Below are 23,919 nucleotides of genomic sequence, written 5' to 3' on the forward strand. Positions count from 1 at the left end.
AATCGAGCCTAGCCGAGACTCGAACCTGGACCCTGGAGGTGAAAGGCGACAGTGCTAACCACAACATCACCGTGCCACCTACTGTACACACGCATAATTCCTTCACCAATCTTTAACTTTCTTCTTGTGACATTCAACAAGCTACAAGTTTCACAAGCTGTCAAAGTTGAATAAGTGACATGCTAACGCTTCTTCTCTACATGCTGAGTCATGGTGCATATGTGGGTCACTTGTAAATTAGATAGATTTTTTTGTTTAGATGATTATTGTTACAAAGCAATATGATTTTATTCCCTCATGACAGGCCCTAATATTTGAAGGCCCTAAGATTTCAGTTCATGTAAGCTTGTCCATGTAAGTGTTTGGCTCCATCGCGTTTCCTCAGTTGGAGCGTCTGATCCCCATAGCCGAATCCAGTGTCTATAACCTGGTGGAGTTTTAAGACAGGGTTTACAGGTCCAATGTTTTTGGTCTTAGGTCTTTAAATGTCTAATAGTTTCTACTATGTTTCCAAGATACTTGTTTATATGTGAAACTTTTAAACATATGTAATCTTACTAATCAGGAAGTGTTTAATGCTTACCTTGAGCATTTTACTGGCAGTTTTTTTATGGATATAATATATGATTTTAAAATGATTATAATTATATTTAATTATTATAACTAATCACTAAGGCTCCATCACACACCTGCCCGCTGCATCATCAGATGTTCATTAAAGAGAAGAAAAAAGCAGACAGTGGTTAGTTAACATTATTGTGTTCACAGAAATAGTAAACATTTGTGGTTACATTTTGTCAGGAACATTAAAAAACAAATCATGCTGTTACAACCATGGTGCATAAACAGTACAGACTCTGTTGAATAAGATGATGATGAATTACTGCAGTTTATTTTAAGACCGTTAAATTATTGGACATTTTTATTGCACTAAATTGATTGGCTATGTGTTTAGATACTTTCATTTTCTATAACAGCAGATCTGACAGTAGTTCGAGCTAAATGTATTTTTATAATAATGCACGTCTCATCATAGAGCATAATGTTCTGTTATTTTCACACCTCCGACACAGAAAGCTACTGCAGTTTGGTCACTTCCTTTACTGGCAGCCAGCAACTAATAGCCTTTTTACTGCATACAAATCTAACCGCTAGCAACAAATAAAGCTGCATCCACCAAAGGGAGGCACAAAGCTGCTCCAAAGTATTCAGGAACAATGAGCTACACCTGACCTCCTGCTACTTAAAGCTGAGAGACAATGAATAAAATTACAGTTTGTTCTTCTGTGTTCTAGTGAGAATAGTGTGCATCAAGGGGGTCAACATGAAATTGAGGAGCATTAGACCCCACTCACACTTCAACTCAGCTGACCAAAATGTCATAAATGCCAGAAATTCATCCAGGAGGCAGATTGCTGCTTGTTCAGGTGATTAATCAGGTCCTGGGACGCTGCTCACACTGTATGTCAAATAATAACTGATTATACCTGAACCTCCACTCCCACTCACTCGTTCTCTATACCACTTATCCTGTACAGGGTCACAGGAAGCCTGGAGTCTAGGTTAGATCTTTGGGTCCATGGGCAGCACATCAGTTTCCACCCACTTCCTCTCTCTCTCTCTCTCTCTCTCTCTCTCTCTTTCTCTCTCTCTCTTTCTCTGTCAGTGTGCCAAAATGTTTTTCACAACTACGTCATTTTCATCTGCTTGTGCTGTCTTGTGGTTTGTGACAGTCTGAAATTGCAGCTCTTTCTGAAGTGTTAAAAGAACAGAATAATGTTTAAGAAAGGAATAAAACACTCAGTGGCATGCTATTACAGTTGTGTGCAAAACAACTTTTTAGTGACAGGTTTTTGGTTTATAAAAGTATTAATTAGTTTTCAGTTGGGCTCGCTTTACTGAAACTAATAGCTCATTTCCACTACACTGGTGCTGGTGCCAGGTGCCGCATTTACACTAGACAGGAGCTCAGCGGGAGCTGCATGGTAATACGTCACAGGCCACGCCCACTAAACAGAAACGACCATGGCCGAAGTCAGTTTACTGGTTATTCTCCAAACTAGTATAAAAATGTATTTTAGTATCCAAAAGCAGTTTATTCGATGTGTTATAACCGCTGAAAGTCTTTCTTAAGTTTTTTTTTAGCTTATACACTATTTGGTCGGTTGTTCGTGTGAAGCCTGCGACTATTAGCTTTTATCTTATTTATTTCCTTATACACTTATTTTTTTTCTTAAAGCACTTTCCAATTTCTGCTGAATCTTAGCGAATGTCCAAAATGCAGAAAAAATGCTTTTGTTTCGTCCGCACTCCACATTAACGGACTTTGGGTCTCCGCCATTTTTTTTTAACGCTCCCTATAACTCCGCCCACCGCTCGTGACATCACGGGTTCTCGCAACTAGACTAGCAGTCTAGTTTTTCTGTGGGAAAGCGCGGCACTGGTTCCAAAATTGGGAACCGGCACGGAACCGGCACGGGAACCAGAGCAGTGGAAAAGGGGTATAAGAGACCAGAACCTGTTCCAGCATGACCTCAGTGTGACCTTAGTTTATGTACTGTCATGTTGGAAGAGGTTCTGGTCCCTTAGTTCCAGTAAAGGAAAAAATCATGTTATAGCACACATGTGGTAACAGCTTGGGCAAGTACACGATGGGCCTGATAGTCAGTTATCCACATACTTTTGGCCATATTCTTATTTTAAACAGAGTGGCATAATAGCAGTTAGCAGTGTTGCCTTGCACCTACAGGGTCTGGGTTTGATTCCCTCCTCGGTATGTATGCATGGTATGTTGCATGTTTTCTCCGTATTTAGTGGGTTTCCTCTGGGTTCTCTGGTTTCCTCCCACAGTCCTAAGACATGCGGATTATGCTAACTGGCATTCCCAAATTGTCCATAGCATGTGAAGGTGTGTGTGTGTGTGTGTGTGTGTGTGTGTGTGTGTGTGTGTATTTATGTGTGTGTGTGTCTTTGCGATGGGTTGGCACCCTGTCTCTTGCTCTACATCTCCTGTTCTCCAGGCCCCTTCACAAGCAGAATATAAATGATTGAGTGAGTAATTTAACAGTATTAAACAGTACTTTCGTCAGCTTCCCCTATCTCACTCTTAAAAAATGCTCATAATTTCAAACTTACAAAGCAGAACTTTCCTAAAGATTCTCCCACAAGGCAAAACTGGCTGTTTACAGTATGTTAAATAAAAGTCCTGTACCCTTTGCATGCCTGTGTGTGTGTGAGTGTACAAGGATGTGTGTGCACTGTGTGTGTTTATGTGATTGTTGTAAGCTATTTTTTTTTCACATACTAATGTGCGAAAGAGAGCGGTGGTTAATGCTGATCTTAGATCAGTGGCTTAAAAGCAACAGACAAAAAGTCTACCAGCTTTGCAGAATGACATCATATGGAACGAAATACAGCATTGCTGTAATGTACACTATACATTATTATAACACAATTATAACATTGCTTTCAATAATTAGAAAAAGTAACTGCTCTACATTAACATGCACATCTTTACACTTTAAATACAAGAAGCCTCTGATGTTGCTGCTCTAAAATGTAACTTCCTCTAACTTTAGCAGCTCATTTAATTCCCTATACAGAGTACAGAGGCTCAGCCTGTCAGTCACGTCCACACAGAGACACAGTCAGTTCATGTTTTATAGATTAAAGATGTTTCAGTGTTCTTCTGAGCAGGATGAGATGTTGAAGGTTCTCTATAAGATTGCAGATGATGTTGAAGGTCATGACCCTGACACAGAGGAGGAAGACGCTGATGCTGAGACACGACCAGGAGCACAACACACGGGTACAGTTTGATTAAGTTTGCTTGGTCTAAAGTGTTACAAAATGCAGAGGTGCAGTAATTTAAGGGTTTATTACAGTGAGTGGAGATGATGGTGGATATCTGTGAGAATGTACACAACACATACCGCGAGCTGCTCTGGTATTTCAGGCTGAAGTAAGAGCTTCTCTGTGTAAAGTTGTGTAAGAATACATGTTACTTTACACTCAGTCACATGTAACATCAGCAGTGGTGGGTTGTTTGTTGTGTTAGCCAAAAGTAAAGCCGCTTGTTTAACACAGTTCATCACAAAATTAGCAAAAAAACAGCCTGTTTAAAACTCAATCTAAAGCACAGAGTCTGCACACAGACATTATGTCTCTTTTATTGGCAGACTGGGGGAATATAAATGATGGACATGAGTTTAGTCACTCGGTGTATACTCTCTCCCTCTTTCCACCTCTTTCTTATGCACACGCTTGCTCTCTCTCTCTCTCTCACACACACACACACATACTCTCGCCCACTCGCTCTGCTCACGCTTTATAGATCCTGCCATCTCTCTGTAACAGACACATGGCACCCCACCACCACAACACCGTCACTCTCTGTGTTACATTTTATTGATCTTATTGAATTATTGATTATTACTGATTTTTTCTCTAACTGATTAAAAAATATGAATTTTGAACCTTGTAATGAACATTCTGTGGGACGCTATCATGACAGATGAATATTTTATTAGCAGACATATTAGCAGAACAAGAGAAACCCTTCTTTTAGACAAAAACTTAAATCCAAACCTACATGGCCCTGTGTGAAAAAGTAATTGCCCCTTGAACCTAATAACTGGTTGGGCCACCCTTAGCAGCAATAACTGCAATCAAGCGTTTGCGGTAACTTGCAACGAGTCTTTTACAGCGCTCTGGAGGAATTTTGGCCCACTCATCTTTGCAGAATTGTTGTAATTCAGCTTTATTTGAGGGTTTTCTAGCATGAACTGCCTTTTTAAGGTCATGCCACAACATCTCAGTGGGAGTCAGGTCAGGACTTTGACTAGGCCACTACAAAGTCTTTATTTTGTTTCTCTTCAGCCATTCAGAGGTGGATTTGCTGGTGTGTTTTGGGTCATTGTCCTGCTGCAGCACCCAAGATCGCTTCAGCTTGAGTTGACGAACAGATAGCTGGACATTCTCCTTCAGGATTTTTGGTAGATAGTAGAATTCATGGTTCCATCTATCACAGCAAGCCTTCCAGGTCCTGAAGCAGCAAAACAACCTCAGACCATCACACTACCACCACCATATTTTACTGTTGGTATGATGTTCTTTTTCTAAAATGCTGTGTTCCTTTTACGCCAGATGTAACGGGACATGCACCTTCCAAAAAGTTCAACTTTTGTCTCGTCCGTCCACAAGGTATTTTCCCAAAAGTCTTGGCAATCATTGAGATGTTTTTTTAGCAAAATTGAGACGAGCCTTAATGTTTTTTTTGCTTAAAAGTGGTTTGTGCCTTGGAAATCTGCCATGCAGGCCGTTTTTGCCCAGTCTCTTTCTTATGGAGTCGTGAACACTGACCTTAATTGAGGCAAGTGAGACCTGCAGTTCTTTAGATGTTGTCCTGGGGTCTTTTGTGGCCTCTCGGATGAGTTGTCTCTGTGCTCTTGGGGTAATTTTGGTTGGCCGGCCATTCCTGGGAAGGTTTACCACTGTTCCATGTTTTTGCCATTTGTGGATAATGGCTGAAGTCCCAAAGATTTAGAAATGGCTTTATAACCAGTCTACCAGACTGATAGATCTCAATTACTTTTGTTCTCATTTGTTCCTGAATTTCTTTGGATCTTGGCATGATGTCTAGCTTTTGAGGTGCTTTTGGTCTACTTCTCTGTGTCAGGTAGCTCCTATTTAAGTGATTTCTTGATTGAAACAGGTGTGGCAGTAATCAGGTGACTACAGAAATTTAACTCAGGTGTGATAAACCACAGTTAAGTTATTTCTTAGCAAATCACTTTTTCACACAGGGCCATGTAGGTTTGGATTTTTTTTCTCCCTAAATAATAAAAACCATCATTTAAAAACTGCATTTTGTGTTCAATTATGTTATCTTTGACTAATAGTTAAATGTGTTTGATGATCAGAAAAATTTTGTGGGACAAACATGCAAACGAATAAGAAATCAGGGAGAGGGCAAATAGTTTTTCACACCACTGTAAGTATGACAGACTTCATAACAATCTATTGTTAAGCCTTCTTCTTCTTTGTCTTTTGGCGAATCCCTTTTAGGGGTCGTCACAGGGAATCATCTGCCCCCACCTAACCCTATCCTCTGCTCCTTCTTCTCTTACCCCAACAAACTTCATGTCCTCTCTCACTGCATACATAAATCTTCTCTTTGGTCTTCCTTTAGACCTACTGACTGGCAGTTCCACGCTCAGCAACCTTCTACCAATATACTCACAATATCTCCTCTGAGCATGTCCATATCACCTCTGACCTTATCTCCAAAACATCTAACATGGGTTGTCCCTCTGATTACTTCATTCTTGATTCTATCCATCCAACTCTGCCTCCTGTCTTTTCTTCAGTGCCACTGTCTCTAAGCCCTAGAGCATCGCTGGTCACACCACTGTCTTAAACACCTTTCCTTACACTCTCGCTGATACTCTTTTGTCACATAACACACCCAATACTTTTCTCCACCCATCCCAGCATTGCCTGTAACCGCCTCTTTACCTTCTTTCCACACTCACCGTTGCTCTGAATTGTTGGCCCTAAGCACTTAAAGTCCTGCATCTACTTTACCCCTGTAGTTTATCGTTCCACTTAGGTTCCTCTCATTCACACATACTGTATGTGTTCTGTCTTGCTACGGCTAACCTTCATTCCTCTGCTTTCCAGAGTGTACCTCCATCTCTCTAAATTTTCCTCCACCTGTTTCCTGTTGTCCTGTCCATCACCATAGAAAACGAAAAGGGTCTCAGAGCCGATCCTTAATGCAGACCCACCTCCACCTTAAACTCTTCTGTCACATCTACAGCACATCTCACCACTGTCTTACAGCTCTCATATATGTCCTGCACCACTCTAATATACTTCTCTGCCACTCCAGACTTTCTCATACAATACCACAGTTCCTCTCTTGGCACCCTGTCATAAATCTACATCTATAAAGACACAATGCAACTCCCTATTACATTCTCTGTGCTTCTCCATAAGCATCCTCAAAGCAAATACTGCATCCGTTGTACTCTTTCTAGGCATGAAACCATATTGCTGCTCACAAATGCTCATCTCTGCCCTTAACCAAGCTTCCACTACTCTTTCCAAAGCTATACTGTATGGCTTATCAACTTTATTCCTCTGTAGTTGCCACAGCTCTGCACATCCTTTCGTTCTTGAAGATCGACACTAATATAGACTAGGCAGAAACTCTATTGCAACCTCTCCTAAGCACTTTCGTACTTCTATAGGTATGTCATCAGGACCAACTGCCTTTCCACTCTTCATTTTCTTTAATGCCTTCCTCACCTGACTCTTACTGATTTTTGCTACTTCCTGCTCCACAACAGTCATGTCTTCTACTCTCTGTTCTCTTTAATTTTTCTCATTCATCATCTCTCTAAAATACTCCTTTCATCTTTCCATCACCCTCCTGGCACCTGCCAGTTCATTTCCGTCCCTATCTCTAATCACTCTAAAGGAGGTGTTACACTGCACATCCTTCCCATCTTTATCTCTTTGCCTTGCCAACCTGTACAGATTCCACTTTACTGTTAAACCTAGCATACAAGTCCTCATATGCTCTTTGTTTGGCCATTGCCACCACTACCTTTACCTTATGCTGCATCTCCCTGTACTTCTGTCTACTCTCTTCAGTCGTCTCAGTGTCCCACTTCTTCTTAGCAAGTATACACTCCTGGACTTCCTTGTTCCACCACCAAATCTCCTTGTCCACTTTTCTCTTTCCTTATGATACAACAAGTACCCTCCTATCTGTCTTCCTGATCACCCTAATGTAGTTGTCCAGTCAACTGGAAGCACCTCCTGACAACCCAGATCCTTCCACAACTTGATCCTCTGCCAGAGTCACCATCTGTCCTTCTACGTTTCTGTCCTTCTCTGCATCATGTCAACCAACTCTCTTGCCTTCCCTGTCATGGTCCCAAAATTAAAAGTCCCTACTGTCACTCCTAAACTCTTGCCTTTCTCTTCTTTTTCTCCCTATGAACACACCTTCCTCTTCTCCTTTTTGACGAACAGTAGCCCAATTTTCACTCGCACCCTGCAGGTGCTGGTGAAAATTGGTCCTGAAGACCAAACATACCCATCACATTCTCATCACCTCTGTTCCCTTCCCCAACATGCCCATTAAAATCTGCACCAAGCACAACTCTCACCTCTGGGGATGCTCTGCATGACTTCATCTAACTCACTTCAGAATTTCTTTTTCTCTTCTAACTCACATCCTACCTGTGGAGCATAACCACTAACAACATTGCACATCACACCATCTATTCCCAGTTTCAGACTCATCAACCTGTCTGATACTCTTTTCATCTCTAGAACCCTTCTTACAAACTCCTCTTTCAGTATAAGTCCTACTCTATTTCTTTCACTATCCACACTATGGTAAAAACAACTTGAACCCTGATCCTAGGCTTCTAACCTTGCTACTGGACACACAGTATATCCACCTTCCTTCTCTGCATCATGTCAACCAACTCTCTTGCCTTCCCTGTCATGGTACCAACCTTAAAAGTTCCTATAGTCACCCCTAAACTTTTGCCTTTCTCTTCTTTTTCTCCCTATGAACACACCTTCCCCATCTCCTTTTTCGAACCAACAGTAGCCCAATTTCCACCAGCACCCTGTAGGTCAACAGTACTGGTGGTGGTCTTTGTTAATCCCAGGCCACGACTGATCCGGTATGGAACTATTGTTAAGCCTTTGTCCTGTTTAATAAATCTGCACCTTTAAATCTAAAGCTGAGGATCAACTTCAGGACTCTGGGGTGGAGTAACCTGGTTCTCTCTTACTTTCTTTCTCTTTCTACTATATTGTGGGTTTCCTCTTCAATATTTTAATTTCCTTTTCTTTTCCCTCTCACTTAAATCTATTACACGGCATGTTAAGACAATTAACTGCCAACATTGTCAACTGTGTTAATCTCTGTAAACTACTGTATGTCACATTTGATGGGCTCCATTTTAGGGCATAATGCTAACTGCAGACCTCAGACCATTCACCACATAACCTTTATCAACTCATGTTTTTATGCACTTTTTCTGTGTATTGCTAACTATAACTTCTAACGCAAGTTTACAAGAACATGTTGATAACGCAGTTGACAATTAAATAATCCTCTCTATGTAAATGCAATATTATTGATAAAATATTGAAAAGGAAGAGTAGAACTTACCACACCGCCTCCAAATCTACCTCCTGAAAAGAAAGTGACATCGCATGTTACTTTGCAGCAAACCATTGCTGATTTATAGGGAATTCTATAGAGGATAACACAGTTGACAGAGTGGATGATTTAATTTAAATTAATGAGCAAAACAGTTTTTATAAAAATCGTATACAAAAACATGTTCGTTAGAATAAATCTGATGAGCCAAACCTAAAATGTAGAAAACATGACACCACAAAAATAACAAATTCCAGCACATAATATGCATTTTTTGGTTAAATAAATAATGTGATTTATTGACTTTTGTATTAAATAAAGGAGAAATATGGTCAAATATAAAACTTATCATAAATTTAAGTAAGTAGTAGTAAAATTAATACATATACATATGTATACAGCCCACAGACATGACACATACCCCTTAATATAGAATGAGCCATAAATGTTAGGTTTAAAAAGGAAGATAAGAGTATCAGAGATTTTTAAGTATATATATATATATATATATATATATATATATATATATATATATATATATATATATAACTTTTATTTTAGTGCAAAAGTTGTAACTCCAATTATATTAGGTATAAGGTATTAAAAACACTTAGCAGTTGGTTGAGCTGAATAAAGTAAGCTGGAGTTTATTGCACCACCAAAGCCTAAGTTCCCCTCGCCATGTGTCCCTCATATCCTTACCAGCAATTACATCATTAGTATGTTGTAAGGAATCGCCACTAGAGGGCACTGATTTGCCCTTTGTAGTTCTTGTTTTGCAGACTCAGTTTCCCAGAAGGCACCTCGTCAGGTGATGCGGGAGCACAGGTCGTTAAATCTTCAATGAAGAGCTGATTTGTCCGGGAAACTGGGTCGAGCATTGAACATTTGTACGTAACGGCAAGTGGGCATTTTGGTTTGTGTATGGTTTTTCTTTGTTTATTTTATATTGTTATTTTGTAGTTCATGTTAACCCATAACTACTAAGCATGTCCCCAGGCTAAATGTGTTTGCATGTACGTCTTTGGTGATCAAGTGTGTGTGGAGCTGATATGGTGTTGAGTCATGTTGTGTTGTTTGTTAGAGAATAGGTAGGTAGTTAGCTTCTGTGTGTCCCTTAGCCTAGCCTCTGAGTGTGTCCATTAGCCTGGCCTCTGAGTGTGTCCCTTAGCCTTAGTCGTGTCTTGTGTCTCTCCAAATCTCTCGTCTTGTCCCCGTTTTTAGCTCCATGCTTAGCTTGAGTCTGTGTTGTGTCTAAGCATGCGTCTCTACATAATTCTGAGTAACAGGTATTAGAGCCTGTGTTGTGTCTCTACATAATGCTTATAGTTATGTGTGGTTGGTGTATTAGAGTTCGTGTCTTGTCAGTTAACCAAGTATATCAGCATAATGCTTGTCTTGTCCTCTAGCCTGGCGTCCGTTCTTCGTACGTCGCTAACTCAGTTAGCTAAATTTGATTGTTGTGGATTTGTCCTGATTTTGGGTTGTTTCGTTCTTCGATGTGCTTCTCGCATTTGTTTAGCCTGCGCTCCTGGCTGCTTATGATTGGTTGAAATGGCGAGATCACATCTGATTGGTTAAAAAGCATGACTGACATGGACTGACCCACGTGGGAAAAGAAACGTATATGCCCCCCTGCCATGGACCCATCCCCCCCCCCAACACACACACACACACACAATCGCTTTCAAATATTATTTATAGACATTAATTTATAGGTTTATTATAAAATATGATATTACTATTATAATAAACTCTAGGCACGAGACAGCCGTCAAGACCATTAATACAAATTTTTGTATAATGTTTATTTTGTAACACATTTATTTTTCAGGGGTTTGTCATAAAAATATGCAAATAAATATTTATAAAATATTTATTTTTAATATATATAATGATAAATTGGATAAACTAATTTTATTATAAAATAAACAATATAAAAGTATACATGTTGTATTTAAAAAAATATTAATATTTAATTTTTTCATATACAACATATTTATTTCCATATTGCTTATTTTATTTTATTGTCTCATGTAATTTGTAAATCATTAACGTATGAATTTATGTTCTAATATAATATTTAATAGCGATTATGTAGGGGGGCATTTCAGCGCATAACACGTGTTACAAAAAAAAAGTTGAGCCGCTCTTTTTCCATTTCGTCAACCAATCAAAGGGCTTGTGATCAGGATTTCTACTGTCGATGCATATCGCCTTTTAAACCAACGCACGGACGCGCAATAATTTTAGACAACTCAATTCAGCTACACTAATCATTAACAACAGGTGAGCTCAAAAAAATCGAATTAGCCAGATCGTAATTAGCACGATGATCTCATCTTAGATGTGTCAGTTTGTCTCGGATGTGTCAAGCGACGTACAAAGAACGGACCCCTGGGTATTGGTCATTTAGGCATTAACATCAGCCAATACCACCCATTCATGACACATGTTCCCACAATAAGGGAACTATGTTCTGCTCTGATTCCTTATACATTGATAGCACAGGGTCAGGCTGTTCTGCTCTGTTTCCTTTTCTCTCACAAGCTCTAGTACTAGTAGAGAGCATGGATAAGCATCTCTTTTGTGCTATTCATTTATTTTTAATGTTTTTATTTTATTAATTCAATACTGTCCATATTCCCCTTAATGAATTTCTACTAGGTGTAGTTTTCGCTCAGAGGTGACAGGCCTCTTCATTTTACTGACTTAGCTCTTGTTTTCTAATGCTCATCCAAATTCTATATGATGTTAAATCCAATGCATCTTTTATAGATCTTCGTTTGTTATTATTACTTAAGTTTTATATATTTTTTGCATTGGCCAGTGTTTTCTCCAATGCATCTGTCTGTATGTATTTTATTCCCACAGCAGATTAAACTGCATTTTGCATTTGCCACACATTTGTGTGGTGTTATCCACCAAGCCTCTTGTTTATTCATGTATTGCTTATCTGGGCCAAGGTCAATCTCTCCCTATACTGCAGATGTTGTGCTCAGTGGTCTAATGTCAGAAAGCACCTCTCTTTCCTGGGCCTTTTATTTTATCCCATATGAGTTTATTTTTTTTAATAGCAAACCTTACTTGAGTAATGTGACTATATTTGGTAAAAATGTGAGTAAATATGTTTTCTCTAAAAATATGCTCACATAAACACGCTCAAAAATTCTCCATGGTAAATGTATATGATTGTGGAGTGAAGACACAGTGACACAGCAAACATCTACTGTACCACAAGATCAACACACAGCTCTGTCATGCACATTTACTTTGTAATTGCATGTGTATGTTTAGGTATGTGTTTTGATTGTTTTTTGAGAACTTCTAAGTGTTAAAGTGAATAAACACACGTTTCCGTATCTCTTTTTCCATTAGAATATAACACCACAAAAGGCAGGTGTTACAGAGTGATTGCAGTGTGTGCGGTGCTGCTGTGTGTTCTCCTGCTGAGTGCCGTCCCAGTGCTGTGGATCAAATTCGCCAACCTAAATAAAGTAAAAGACCAGTTACAGACCAGTTACAACACCCTGACTATAGAGAGAGACCAGTTACAGACCAGTTACAACAACCTGACTATGGAGAGAGACCAGTTACAGATAGTGGATCTGTAAGAAAAAAAATGTTTAAGTGGTTTTAATGGTAAATTTAGATTCAACAGACGTGTTTATCATGTGACCTCTCATATAAATAAAAGCTGTTCTTCTTGTTTTTGTTGTTTATTGTTGTTTTGATAGAAAAGGGATGAAACATTAAATTAGAGATGTGTCTTGTTTTGAGCACACCCTTAATTCCCTTGTCTCTTCTCTTCAGGGTGTAAATGTACAGTAGTTGATCAATTGGAATGGTTATTACCGTCGCGCTCACCGCTGCGTAAAAACGTCAGCGGCCAAAATAAATCAGTTGCATTTCAAAGTCATTCGTAAAATGGCCGCCAGGTGGCGCAAAGTGACATTTTCGCTCGTTGCCGTAAATACAACAGTGACCGTTATACAGCGTATCTCTGTATCTGTTTATTGTTATTTAAGTTCTGGATTATTTCAGGTACTTTAAACACATTGTTGGGTTGCTCATGTTGGCTCATATGAGATGTAGTTTACGAATGAACACCTGGTTGGGTTATTTTGACCCAACAACTGGTTTATTCATTATTCTTTCCTTTCTCCAAATATCAGCCTGCAGAATGTTTGAAATATTACTGTTATTGTGTCACAGGTGTAGTTTTAAGAGTTGTTTAGGCAGGAATGCGTGTGTATACAGCTCAAAACCTCCATCAGTTATTAAAGATAGCGGCTATTTAGAAAACATGCCCAGTGATTTCTGAGCTTCAGGAAATCTCCCGGCGCTCTGCGCATAACATCGGGCCAACTCATGTCGTTAAGAATTTATAAACGGTTTCTAAACATGGGCTATTGTTTTTTTACTTATAATATTTGTTAATTTAATTTAAATGAGGTTTGGGCTCAGGACTTCGGCATCGTGATTCTCCTCTTTAATTTACTCCATAGTTTTAATCAGCGCTCAGCCGCATGCATGGAGTTTTCCAGAGCGCACCGGCAGAAGTAGACTAATGATTATGAACACGTCGGGAAAACAGCAAGCAGACTGACTCTGACCATTTAAAAAAACGTTTGCGTTCATTTTCTGACGCGCTCAAGTTCACCAAAAACAATACAGAACAGCGCAGCTTACAACACTTACAAAATCACAACGTTTTTTCGTTATTGTGAGGCACTAGTTAGGCGGCCTCCCCTTCAGACATGCAAAGCAGCGGGACCGCAGAATTACACATGACTGGTGAGCTATCGTTGCTATCGTTGCCCGGGCTTGCACCTCGCGCTATAAAATACTCGGGGTTTGTTGGGCTACAGTGGATTTTACTACGCGCTGTGTATGCAGCGCGCGTGCAACAACGCGGAAGTGCGGCATGCAAGCAGGGCAAATGGAACGCGCCCCACGGACTTCAAAGGAGCGAGAGGTGGGAGGGGCCGGTACGGCCATCCGCGGAGAGCAGAGTCAGCGCGAGCAGACGGATGGCCATTGCACTCACACCGCGTAGTAAAATCCACTGTAACCCAACAAACCCCAATCATCACCAGCCGTGCCTTATTCCGTCATGTCATGTGGGCATTATAAGCTTTGTATTGAAAACTTCTAACTAAAAAGTGGCAGCTGGCACGCCTAAAAATAGACGCAGGTTATTTTTTTAATAGTCTAAAAAAAAACCTGATTTAATTTCCTATAGTCTAACCAGCGCTCAACCGCACGCATAGTTTTCCCGAGCGCGAGGAATTTTTTTGTGCTAAATAATATTTATGCAGTATAATAATTCCTATTAATCCTGGGTTGTTCTTTTAGTGTCACTATAGTGCTTTACAATGCCAGACAACATTCAAATACAAATTATTCACCCTCCCCAGGTGTGAATCGGCTGTTCTCACCTATTCAGAGGAACTGAAATGCACTTCTCCCCACTTTAAAAACCTCTTGAATCTGAGGCTGACTTTCAGTGATTTCAATTTGTGTAATTTTAATCTCCTGGATTCTAGATTCTAAAGTTGACATTGTTACCTTTTTTAATCATTGGAATGGAAGAACTTGTATTTTTCCTATGATAGCATAAATTGCATTGTTTTTAATCAGTCTATACACAATAATATTCTTTGGTATTTTTTTTATTTTTTTAAACGGGTATGGGGGCTATCTTGGTTCATTAATCTCCGTGCCTGGTTTAGTATTCAGTGCGCATCTGTTATATTACAACTATCATAACACTCAAATACCTTTTATTGGGGGTTAAGTGACTGATGTGCCTAACATTTTTCAGCTGAGCCTTTGTTTCACTGAAAACGACCGCGACACCCCTCTCTCTCTCTCACACACACACACACACAGAGCCGACCAAATCATTAGCACGTCCCTCCCCCAAACAGCACAGACATTTACTTACACCTGAACTGAGTTGTTTGAGTAACATGGGTCGAAGCCGTTACAAATCATAACAGTCTACTGCATTTCATTCTTATAATAACGCAAAAACACAAGACCGACATCAGCTGACGCAGTAGAACGTCCTAACACTGTTTTAATTTTATGGTAATTTATTTCAGTTAATAAATCTACTATAAATTTAAAGAACACAAGAAATAAGATAACACAAATCCATACACCCTTTTTTTCTAATTACAAGTGATAAAATCAAAAGGCTCACTGCCTCACTGGCTCACACAATTATTGTGCTTAAATTTGATCCTAATAAGATTTGATTTAATTTGAATTTTAGAACAGTGGCAGCTGGAACACCTAAAACAGATGCAGGATTATTTTTTTATAATCTAAATAAAAATGCTTTTTTAAATGTGGGCTATTGTTATTTACATGCAATATTTGTTAATTTAATTTAAATGGGGTTTGGTCTCCGGAATGTTGAGCATCAGGATCCTCTTCTTTACTTTCCTATGTAGAATCAGTGCTTAATCGCACGCATAAAGTTTTGTAAATTCGTTTAATGTTTAATAGTAAATAATGACCCCCGTTGCGCTGTACCACCGCTCGGAAAACCTTATGAAATACAAGTTTAGGACAATTATGATGATCTGCCACGGCGTGCGCGTGTGATGGGTGTACGCCCAAATCTACTATAACTACTCCCTCACTCCGTAGGCTCCCTGAATAGGCAGCTAAAGGGACGGAGCCGCCTATTTGTGCCGGCTGGCGATAATTAACGTTAATATGATCTCGGGCTTGCTCCGCATTATAAAAGCAAGGCGCGGAGGTTTGTCTGAGGTCTGGGAAGTACGTGATGTAATGGAGAATATAAAAAAGCATGTCAGTGGGGAGATGTGACGCGCCCCAGGGACTTTAAACAGGGGCACTAGAATTCCGCCCTTTGATCTCCGCGCTGAGGACAGCGCGAAAAAGAGCTGCGCGAGCTCCCGCGGCCTCTTCACTCCCGCACCGTGCCCGCCCTCGCAGCCCCGCTGCCGAAGAGGAAAAGTGTGGTTAGGTTTTTGAGTCAGCGAGAACTCGCGCCGGCCATCGACAGCGGGAGAAGCGCGTCACGAGGGAGCGTGCAGGAGCGCTGCCTCCGCGTGCTCAGTTCACTTATCGTCAGCTGTGTGCCCGCATGCCAGTGTGGCACAGCCCCTGGAACTGCACATGCACAACCTTTATCCCTTTCTTTCCTTTCTCCCTCCTTCAACACTTTCCTTCCCCATTTTACCTAAATAAATTACCCTTTTCCTGTAAGACCTCGCCTCGTGTCCGTGCTTTATGGTGCCGCCCGTGCAACATGGGTCGAATCCGTTACAGATCATAACAGTCTACTGCATTTCATTCTTATAATAACGCACAAACACAAGCGGGGCTGAATGACCAACATCAGCTGACGCAGTAGAACGTCCTGACAATGTTATAATTTTTATGGTCATTTATTTTAGTTAATAAATCTACTATAAATTTAAAGAACACAAGATATAAGACGACACAAAACCCTACACGCGTCTTTTCTAATTACACGTGATAAAATTTAAAGGCTCACTGTGTTAACATTTATTTTGTTTAAATTTGATCCTAATAAGATTTAATTTAAATTCTACATTTGTATCGTCATTTTAGTTCTGTGATTATGAATTTGTTTAACTACAATGTTTTACTTGATTTTATCCGCTACTACGTGCAGTTCTAAAACTCCGTGTCTCATTAATCCAGCAGAGAATGAACTAAGGCATGAGGCGTCAGTCTGTAGTTATATAGCGCCACTCAACGGTAAAAGCCAGCAAACGCACAAAGCCAAACGGTACCGCCGAGCGCCGCGACGGTAGGACCTACAGTCCGATTGATTAACCACTGTAATGTCAAATTACTATGAAGTGATTTATTTTTGGCTTAAATAATTCAGAAATTATACAATCTGTAAAGAAACTGAAAGCTGAAACCAATAAGGCTAGGGAGAGAAAAAAATTGAACTGTTTAATTGTCATGATGATGATGATGATGATGATGGATACACTTAATTACAGCATTTATAAATAAATCTGCATCCGCTTGTTTAGTATTGTGATTAAACTCTCCACACACCCACCCTACACACACACACACACACACACACACACACACACACACATTAGGTAATAGTCTTGATTTAAAAAATCCTGAACCTTTAGAATATTTTTATGAATTTATTCACAGCGTAATTCCAGCTTGGGTAATACAGTAGAATTCATGCAGCTGGTACGAGTCCATGCAGTGTACTGGTCCATGATCATTTAATTACAGTGAGGGAGAGGCCACGCCCATCAGAGTGCACAGGGGTCACCGTGGTGGCCTGGCGTGCTTGGTTCAGTTTCACAAGACTTTGGTTGAACAGTTCAATAATGAAATTATCTCAGCTAAGGACTTATTTCTTCATTTTTTATCTTTTATAAATGTGTAATAGTTTCCACTACATTTCCAAGGCATTTTTTAAACATGTGGAACCTAGTTAGCTGATGATGCAACAAATATTATTAGAAAAGACATTCCTGTTTTTCAGAACACGTTGTCGTACATATATTAGTCATTTGAAGAAATTGACAGAAGACATCAGTTAGTCTATCGCCAAGAGTGTGAACCTCTACAGCACTATTAATAATGATGGATTCACACACATGGTAGCTTAACAGGAGCATAGTTAAATTCTAACAGTTTTTGTTGTGATGGGTGATGACTGCACTCACTCTAATAGTTCTGAAAAAACTGAAATTTTCACACACTTGTACCAGAGTTTAATTGCCTAAAACTAGACTCAGAGTGACTGTCTGATGAAAAACTACATAAGGGACTGGGTCTCTGTTCAACAAGATAATGATAAAAGTATGCAGTTTATTTCAACACTGTTGAATTATTAAACATTTGTATTAAACTGAATAGATTTGCTATATGTTTGGATACTAAATTATTTTCCATAACATCAAATCTGACTGTAGTTTAGGCCGAATGTATTTATATAATAATGCACGTCTCATCATAGAGCATAGTGTTTTGCTGTTTTCACACCTCGAAGCTACTGCAGTTTAGTCACTTCCTTTACTGGCAAGCAATGAATATCCTTTTTCTACATACAAAGCTAATCGTTATTAGCAACAAATAAAGGTTAGATCTTTGAGCCCATGAGCAGCACGTCACTTTCCTCTCACTCCCTCTTTCTCTCTCTCTTTCTCTCTCTCTCTCTCTCTTTCTCTATTAGCATGACACAATGTTTTTCACAACTACATCATTCTCGTTTTGTGGTTTGTGGACTTTGCAGCTCTTTTTGCAGTGTTGAAAAAACAGAATAATGTTTAATTACAGGATGAACTTAGTTGCATGTAATTACAGTTGTGTGTGCAAAATGTCATTTTAGTAATTGGTTTATTGGTTTATAAATGTATTGATTAATTTTCAGTTTCTTGAAAATTAAAAAAAAAACTTATTGGAACTAAGAGACTGAAAACTGTTCCAGCATAGTGTATACACTGTAGAGCATCCAACATTGTGGTGACAGCTTGGGGAAGTATATGATCGTTAGGTTTCCACGTACTTTTGGGCACATCGTCATTTTAAACTATATGGCACATTAGCGGTTAGCACTGTTGTGTGCTCTGTGATGCGTTGGCACCCTGTCTCATGCCCTACACCTCCTGATCTCCCGGCCTCCCATGACGCAGTACACAGGACTAAGCGGTATAGAGTATGAGTGGGTGGGTGAGTCATTTTAAACACTTTTTTCCTCAGTTTTCTCTCACTCTGTTTAAGTGTTTTTTTTTTTTGTTCTTTTTGTTTAAGTATTCCTAACTCACAAAACAGATCTGTCCTGAAGGCAAAACTGACTGTTAAAAGTTTTATATTAAATAAACTTCCTGCACTTTTTGCATGCCTGCATGTGAAAGTGTGAAAGAGTGTGCGTAGACCATGTGTGTTTACATGGTTGTTGCTGTGAGCCATTTTTTTTTACATCCTGATGTGTGTAAGAAAGTCATGGTCAATGCTGATCTCAGATCAGTGGCTTAAATGTCTAACATCTTTGAAGAAGATATTACATGAAGAAATATGATGCATTAGTGCAGTGTGTACATTATTATAACACAATTATAACATTATTTTTATATTTATACATGCACAGCTGGGATATCTGGGAGTTTTGCAGCTTAAATGTCTTTGGTGTTCTTCTAAGCAGGATGGTGGAAATTATCTACAAGATTGCGAAGAATGTTGAAGGTCATGACCCCGAAACAGAGGAGGAGGACACTGACACTGAAACACGCCCAGAATCACAACAGACAGGTACAGTATACGTTTGCTTGGACAAAAGTGTATACTTTCTCTTTCTCCCTCTCTCTCACATACTCTCTATCACACATACACACTCTCTTTCGCCCACTCGCTCTGCTCACGCTTTATAGCTCCTGCCATCTCATTTTAACAGACACACCATGGAGCTTGGCCACGCCCCCACCACCACAGTCACACTCTGTGTTACATCTTTATTGATCTCATAGAATTATTGTAATAAAATCCCTGAAATCTTTGTTTGTGTATCACCCACTATTTTCATCCGCTGACTTATACCACCATAGCTGATAATAAAAGAAAGCTGCATGAGAGTGTTGTTCTTTCAGTGATCATTATGGATCATACTTTTAAACAATAGGGTCATTCTTAAAACAATGGGTCCCTCAGTTAATAAATTATCTGATGTTACAGAAGGTCAATGTAAGTAAATGTTTGTGTATTAATATTAATGAAATACTGCATGTAAAGAGAGCAAAAGCAGTTCTAAACATATACTGTAATGGTAGACAATTGGTATTCTACTTTTACCGCCACACCTCACGGCGACAGCATTTGGGTTTGTGCGTTTGCTGGCTTTTACCGCTGAGTGGCGCTATATAACTATAGACTGACGCCTCAGGCCTTAGTTTATTCTCTCAAGAAATAGTGAGCCACAGCTCGTCTAGAGCCGCACGTAGTAGTTAATAAATGTTCAAGTGAAACATTGTAATTAAACAAATTCATAATCACATTACTAAAATTACAGTACACATTTAGAATTTAAATTTAATTAAATCTTATAATAATTTAAGTAACATAAACATTAACACAGTGAGCCTTTAGGTATTATTATGAGTAATTAGAAAAGCTACGCGTGTAGGGTTTTGTGTCATTTTATACTTTGTGTTCTTCAAATTTGTAGCAGATTTATTAACTGAAATAAGTGAAACTAAATGACCATAAAATTCAAACATTGTCAGGACATTCTATTGCATCAGCAGAAGCTTTTATGCCGCTTTAATAAATAAATAATCACACCAACAAACACACAGTTGCACAGAACTGTATACAGGCCTTAAATACAGTAAATAATGCTTTTATTTAATATATATTTTAATTTTATATTTTTTTAACTCCAAGAAAGAAAACAATGAGGCAATCATGAGGGTTATGTATCTGCTGTACATACAGTACAGTAAAAGACATGACCACTCTGTGAGCACTTTGTGTCACTGACTGTTTTTGGCAACAAAAAAAAAACAACATACATGGATACAACGAACATCAAATTCCTGACTTTTGTACTATAGAGTAAATATTGATAAAGTGGTGAAGTGGGACACTTGTTCAGTCCTCAGTATCTTAATGTAGTTGTGCTTTACTGATTAAGGCTATTTATTAGTTAATCTGTGGGATGTAAATGATAAAATGTTTAAAGCGTATGATGTCATGCCAATGGGTGGAGCCCAGGTAGCTTCCAAAGAAGCACAGCAGAAAACAATGAACAATGAAATGACTTAACACTTTGTGGTAAATGCTAAAAGTTAAAGTTTATACATATATATATATATAAAAAAAAACTTACAATATACATATATAGGATAATAAGGAATTTTGACATTTCTTAAAAATACATATTTAAATGAAGAATTATTAATGTTTTAGGCACCAACATCATATCCAGATGGTATGCTAGTCTGGGAAAACAAAATCATACCCTATACAGCCAACCTTACCCCAACCAACTAGGCTACTTGATAGTGAACATGGTATAGTCAAATTGGTAATATGATACAAAGGGCATTCAAGTCAGTCTAGGTCCTAATTTTATTTCTAGCCATTTCCACATGTTTGGGCCAATAAAGGAGTTCCTGGGAGGCCAACGTCTTAGATGTGAATGAAGCAGTCCAACTTTGGCTCAGGTATACTGAGAAAACTTTCTATCTTGATGGTGTCCAAGTGCTAGTGAAACACTGGGATAAGTGCTTTAGTGTAGCAGGGGATTATGAGGAGAAATAAAGAGAGTTTTTAACGCTCTGAATTGTGTTTGGTTATTCTGTCAGTTAGCTATTAGTTAGGAGAAATGTAAGACTACTTGAGATTCAGTAATTACTGCGCAATTAATAGCGAACTAATACAAGCATGCTTAATAATTAGTTAAGAAAGTTAAGTAATTACCTAGAAGTTACTGTTAGTAATCTTTGTGTTAATGAAAAAAAAATAATTCTTTCTTTTTCAATCTCTACACAGTAACATGAGAGTTATGGATCAGGATTGTAACGTGTCACCAATATTATTGAGACCTGAGTAAAATTGTATGTAAGAACATGTGGAGGATGGGACTTAAATCTTAATGCCTAGAAGACGGCTCATGGATATTCACTGAGAACATTTGATTGTTGTGCAGAAAATGTAATGCTAAATCTTAAGCTACTTTCCTTTCTGGCATTTATCTCTCTCCGTCTGTAACTGGTTTCTCTCATTAGTCACGGTGTCGTATCTGGACTGTAACTGGTTCTTCTCATTAGTCACGGTGTCGTATCTGGACTGTAACTGGTTCTTCTCATTAGTCACGGTGTCGTATCTGGACTGTAACTGGCTCTTCTCTGTAGTCAGGGTGTCGTATCTGGACTGTAACTGGCTCTTCTCTGTAGTCAGGGTGTCGTATCTGTACTGTAACTGGTTGTTATCTGTAATCAGGGTGTTGTATCTGGACTGTAACTGTTTTTTATCTGTAGTCAGGTTGTTGTAACTGGTCTGTAACTGGTCTCTCTCTATAGTCAGGTTGTTGTAACTGGTATTCAGCATACTGAATTTGATCCACAGCACTGTGATGACAGTCAGCAGGAGAACACACAGCAGCACCATACAGAGTGCAATCAGTCTCTGATACCTGCTCCATGCAGTGTCTCCACCTAGAGGTACATGAACACAAGGACAAGTATTTTAGAGTCTTCAAATTAGGACCTAGCATTTACAGTTAGTCTCAACAGCCTCATCAATGCCAAAGCCCTTTTTAACAGTGGGCTGAAGAACATCTGAGTAACTTAATCCAGCCATCATATAAATACTGTAAATAAATAAACAAATAAATACGGCCCCCAAAGCAGGGGCTTTGGACTGGTTTTAAATAAGGGTAGGCAGCTTTATATCACTGAACACTGAGGAGACAATTACATTTTATTTGTATATTGCTTTTAATTGCGCAAAAAAGAGAAGAGCAGCTTTACATAATTAATTAAATAAGGAAGCTAATCAAACGTAACTAAACACAGCTGTGAATCAAAATCAGTCCCAAGCAGCCATTTGCCACAAGGGGGCAACCCTAACATGGTATTCTTCGTCCTTGAGAGTGGGTGATGGAAAAAAAAAAAATAGCCTAGCCTATTTTTGCTGAAAGCAGGTCAAGCCACCAACCAGTTAGCACTTTATATATATATATATATATATATATATATATATATATATATATATATATATATATATTAATTAATAAAAGAATAAAATGTTAGGGTCATGCTTATATTGATTATGAAGGAAGTCTCACATGAGAATATTAAATTATATATTTAATATTATAATATTTTCACATCAGGGGTCCACAGTGGCATAGTGGTTGTGGATTTGATTCCCACCTCTGTGTTTTTGCATGAATTTGCATGTTCTCCATGTGCTTGGTGGGTTTCCTCCTGGTACTCCAGTTTCCTCCATTGTCTTAATACATTTATTTATTTGGCATTCCCAAATAGTATGCGTGTGTGTGTGTGTGTGTGTGTGTGTGTGTTTAAACAAACGTCTTATACAGTCATGATTTGTGATTTTTCTCATGAATATTTATACCAGGCCAATTCATTGGTTTACCTTAATTTATGAGAGAACCCAAGAATAATTAGTTAAGCACGCAGTACACAACTATGAGGGGGCCACAACGCCAGGCATGCCACTGTCACGCATCACCTCCCTTTCTTTGGTGAGTGTGCAATACTTATGAATAAGCCCAGTGCCTATTACCAGGTGGAGTTTGACTCTTCAGGGTTTTGCTACAGGTTTTGCAGGTTTATGTTTATGGTCACAGCTTTTCATCCCATAGGAGAATTCCAGTCTGGGGAATACAGTGTAATTTACATAGCTGTTATGAACCTCTCCTAAAAAAATATATTTAGGAGGCACTACCTGATGCAACAACTGGGGAGTCTTTAGAAGTAAGAGAGTGACAGATTGCTCAGAGTGAGGCTGACATCAGACATCTGGCATCAGGCTGATATGAGAGTCGGGCTGACACTTTTTAAAGCACAACTCTCTAAAAAGAGGACAACTGCACAGAGCTCCATGAGTAAACTGATACACGGCTAAGTTTAATGATGTGATGCTCACCCTGCCATCTAAGTTTCAGAGTGTTATGCTGGTGCCACTACTGAGCTTCAGGGATAATATAC

General features: G+C 39.0%; 1 protein-coding gene across 1 annotated transcript in view; it reads right to left on the reverse strand.

Moving 5' to 3' along the window:
• Positions 1 to 23,919, reverse strand: part of LOC128508231 (C-type lectin domain family 4 member M-like) — a 302,540-nt gene that overhangs the window by 275,790 nt on the left and 2,831 nt on the right. Inside the window, exon 2 of the mRNA XM_053479455.1 lies at positions 21,918 to 22,398. Within this exon, the coding sequence (XP_053335430.1) occupies positions 21,918 to 22,398 (481 nt within the window). The remainder of the gene's footprint in view (positions 1 to 21,917; positions 22,399 to 23,919) is intronic.

Source organism: Clarias gariepinus, chromosome 20 (genome assembly GCF_024256425.1).
Source record: "Clarias gariepinus isolate MV-2021 ecotype Netherlands chromosome 20, CGAR_prim_01v2, whole genome shotgun sequence".
In the NCBI taxonomy this organism is placed as follows: Eukaryota; Metazoa; Chordata; class Actinopteri; order Siluriformes; family Clariidae; genus Clarias; species Clarias gariepinus.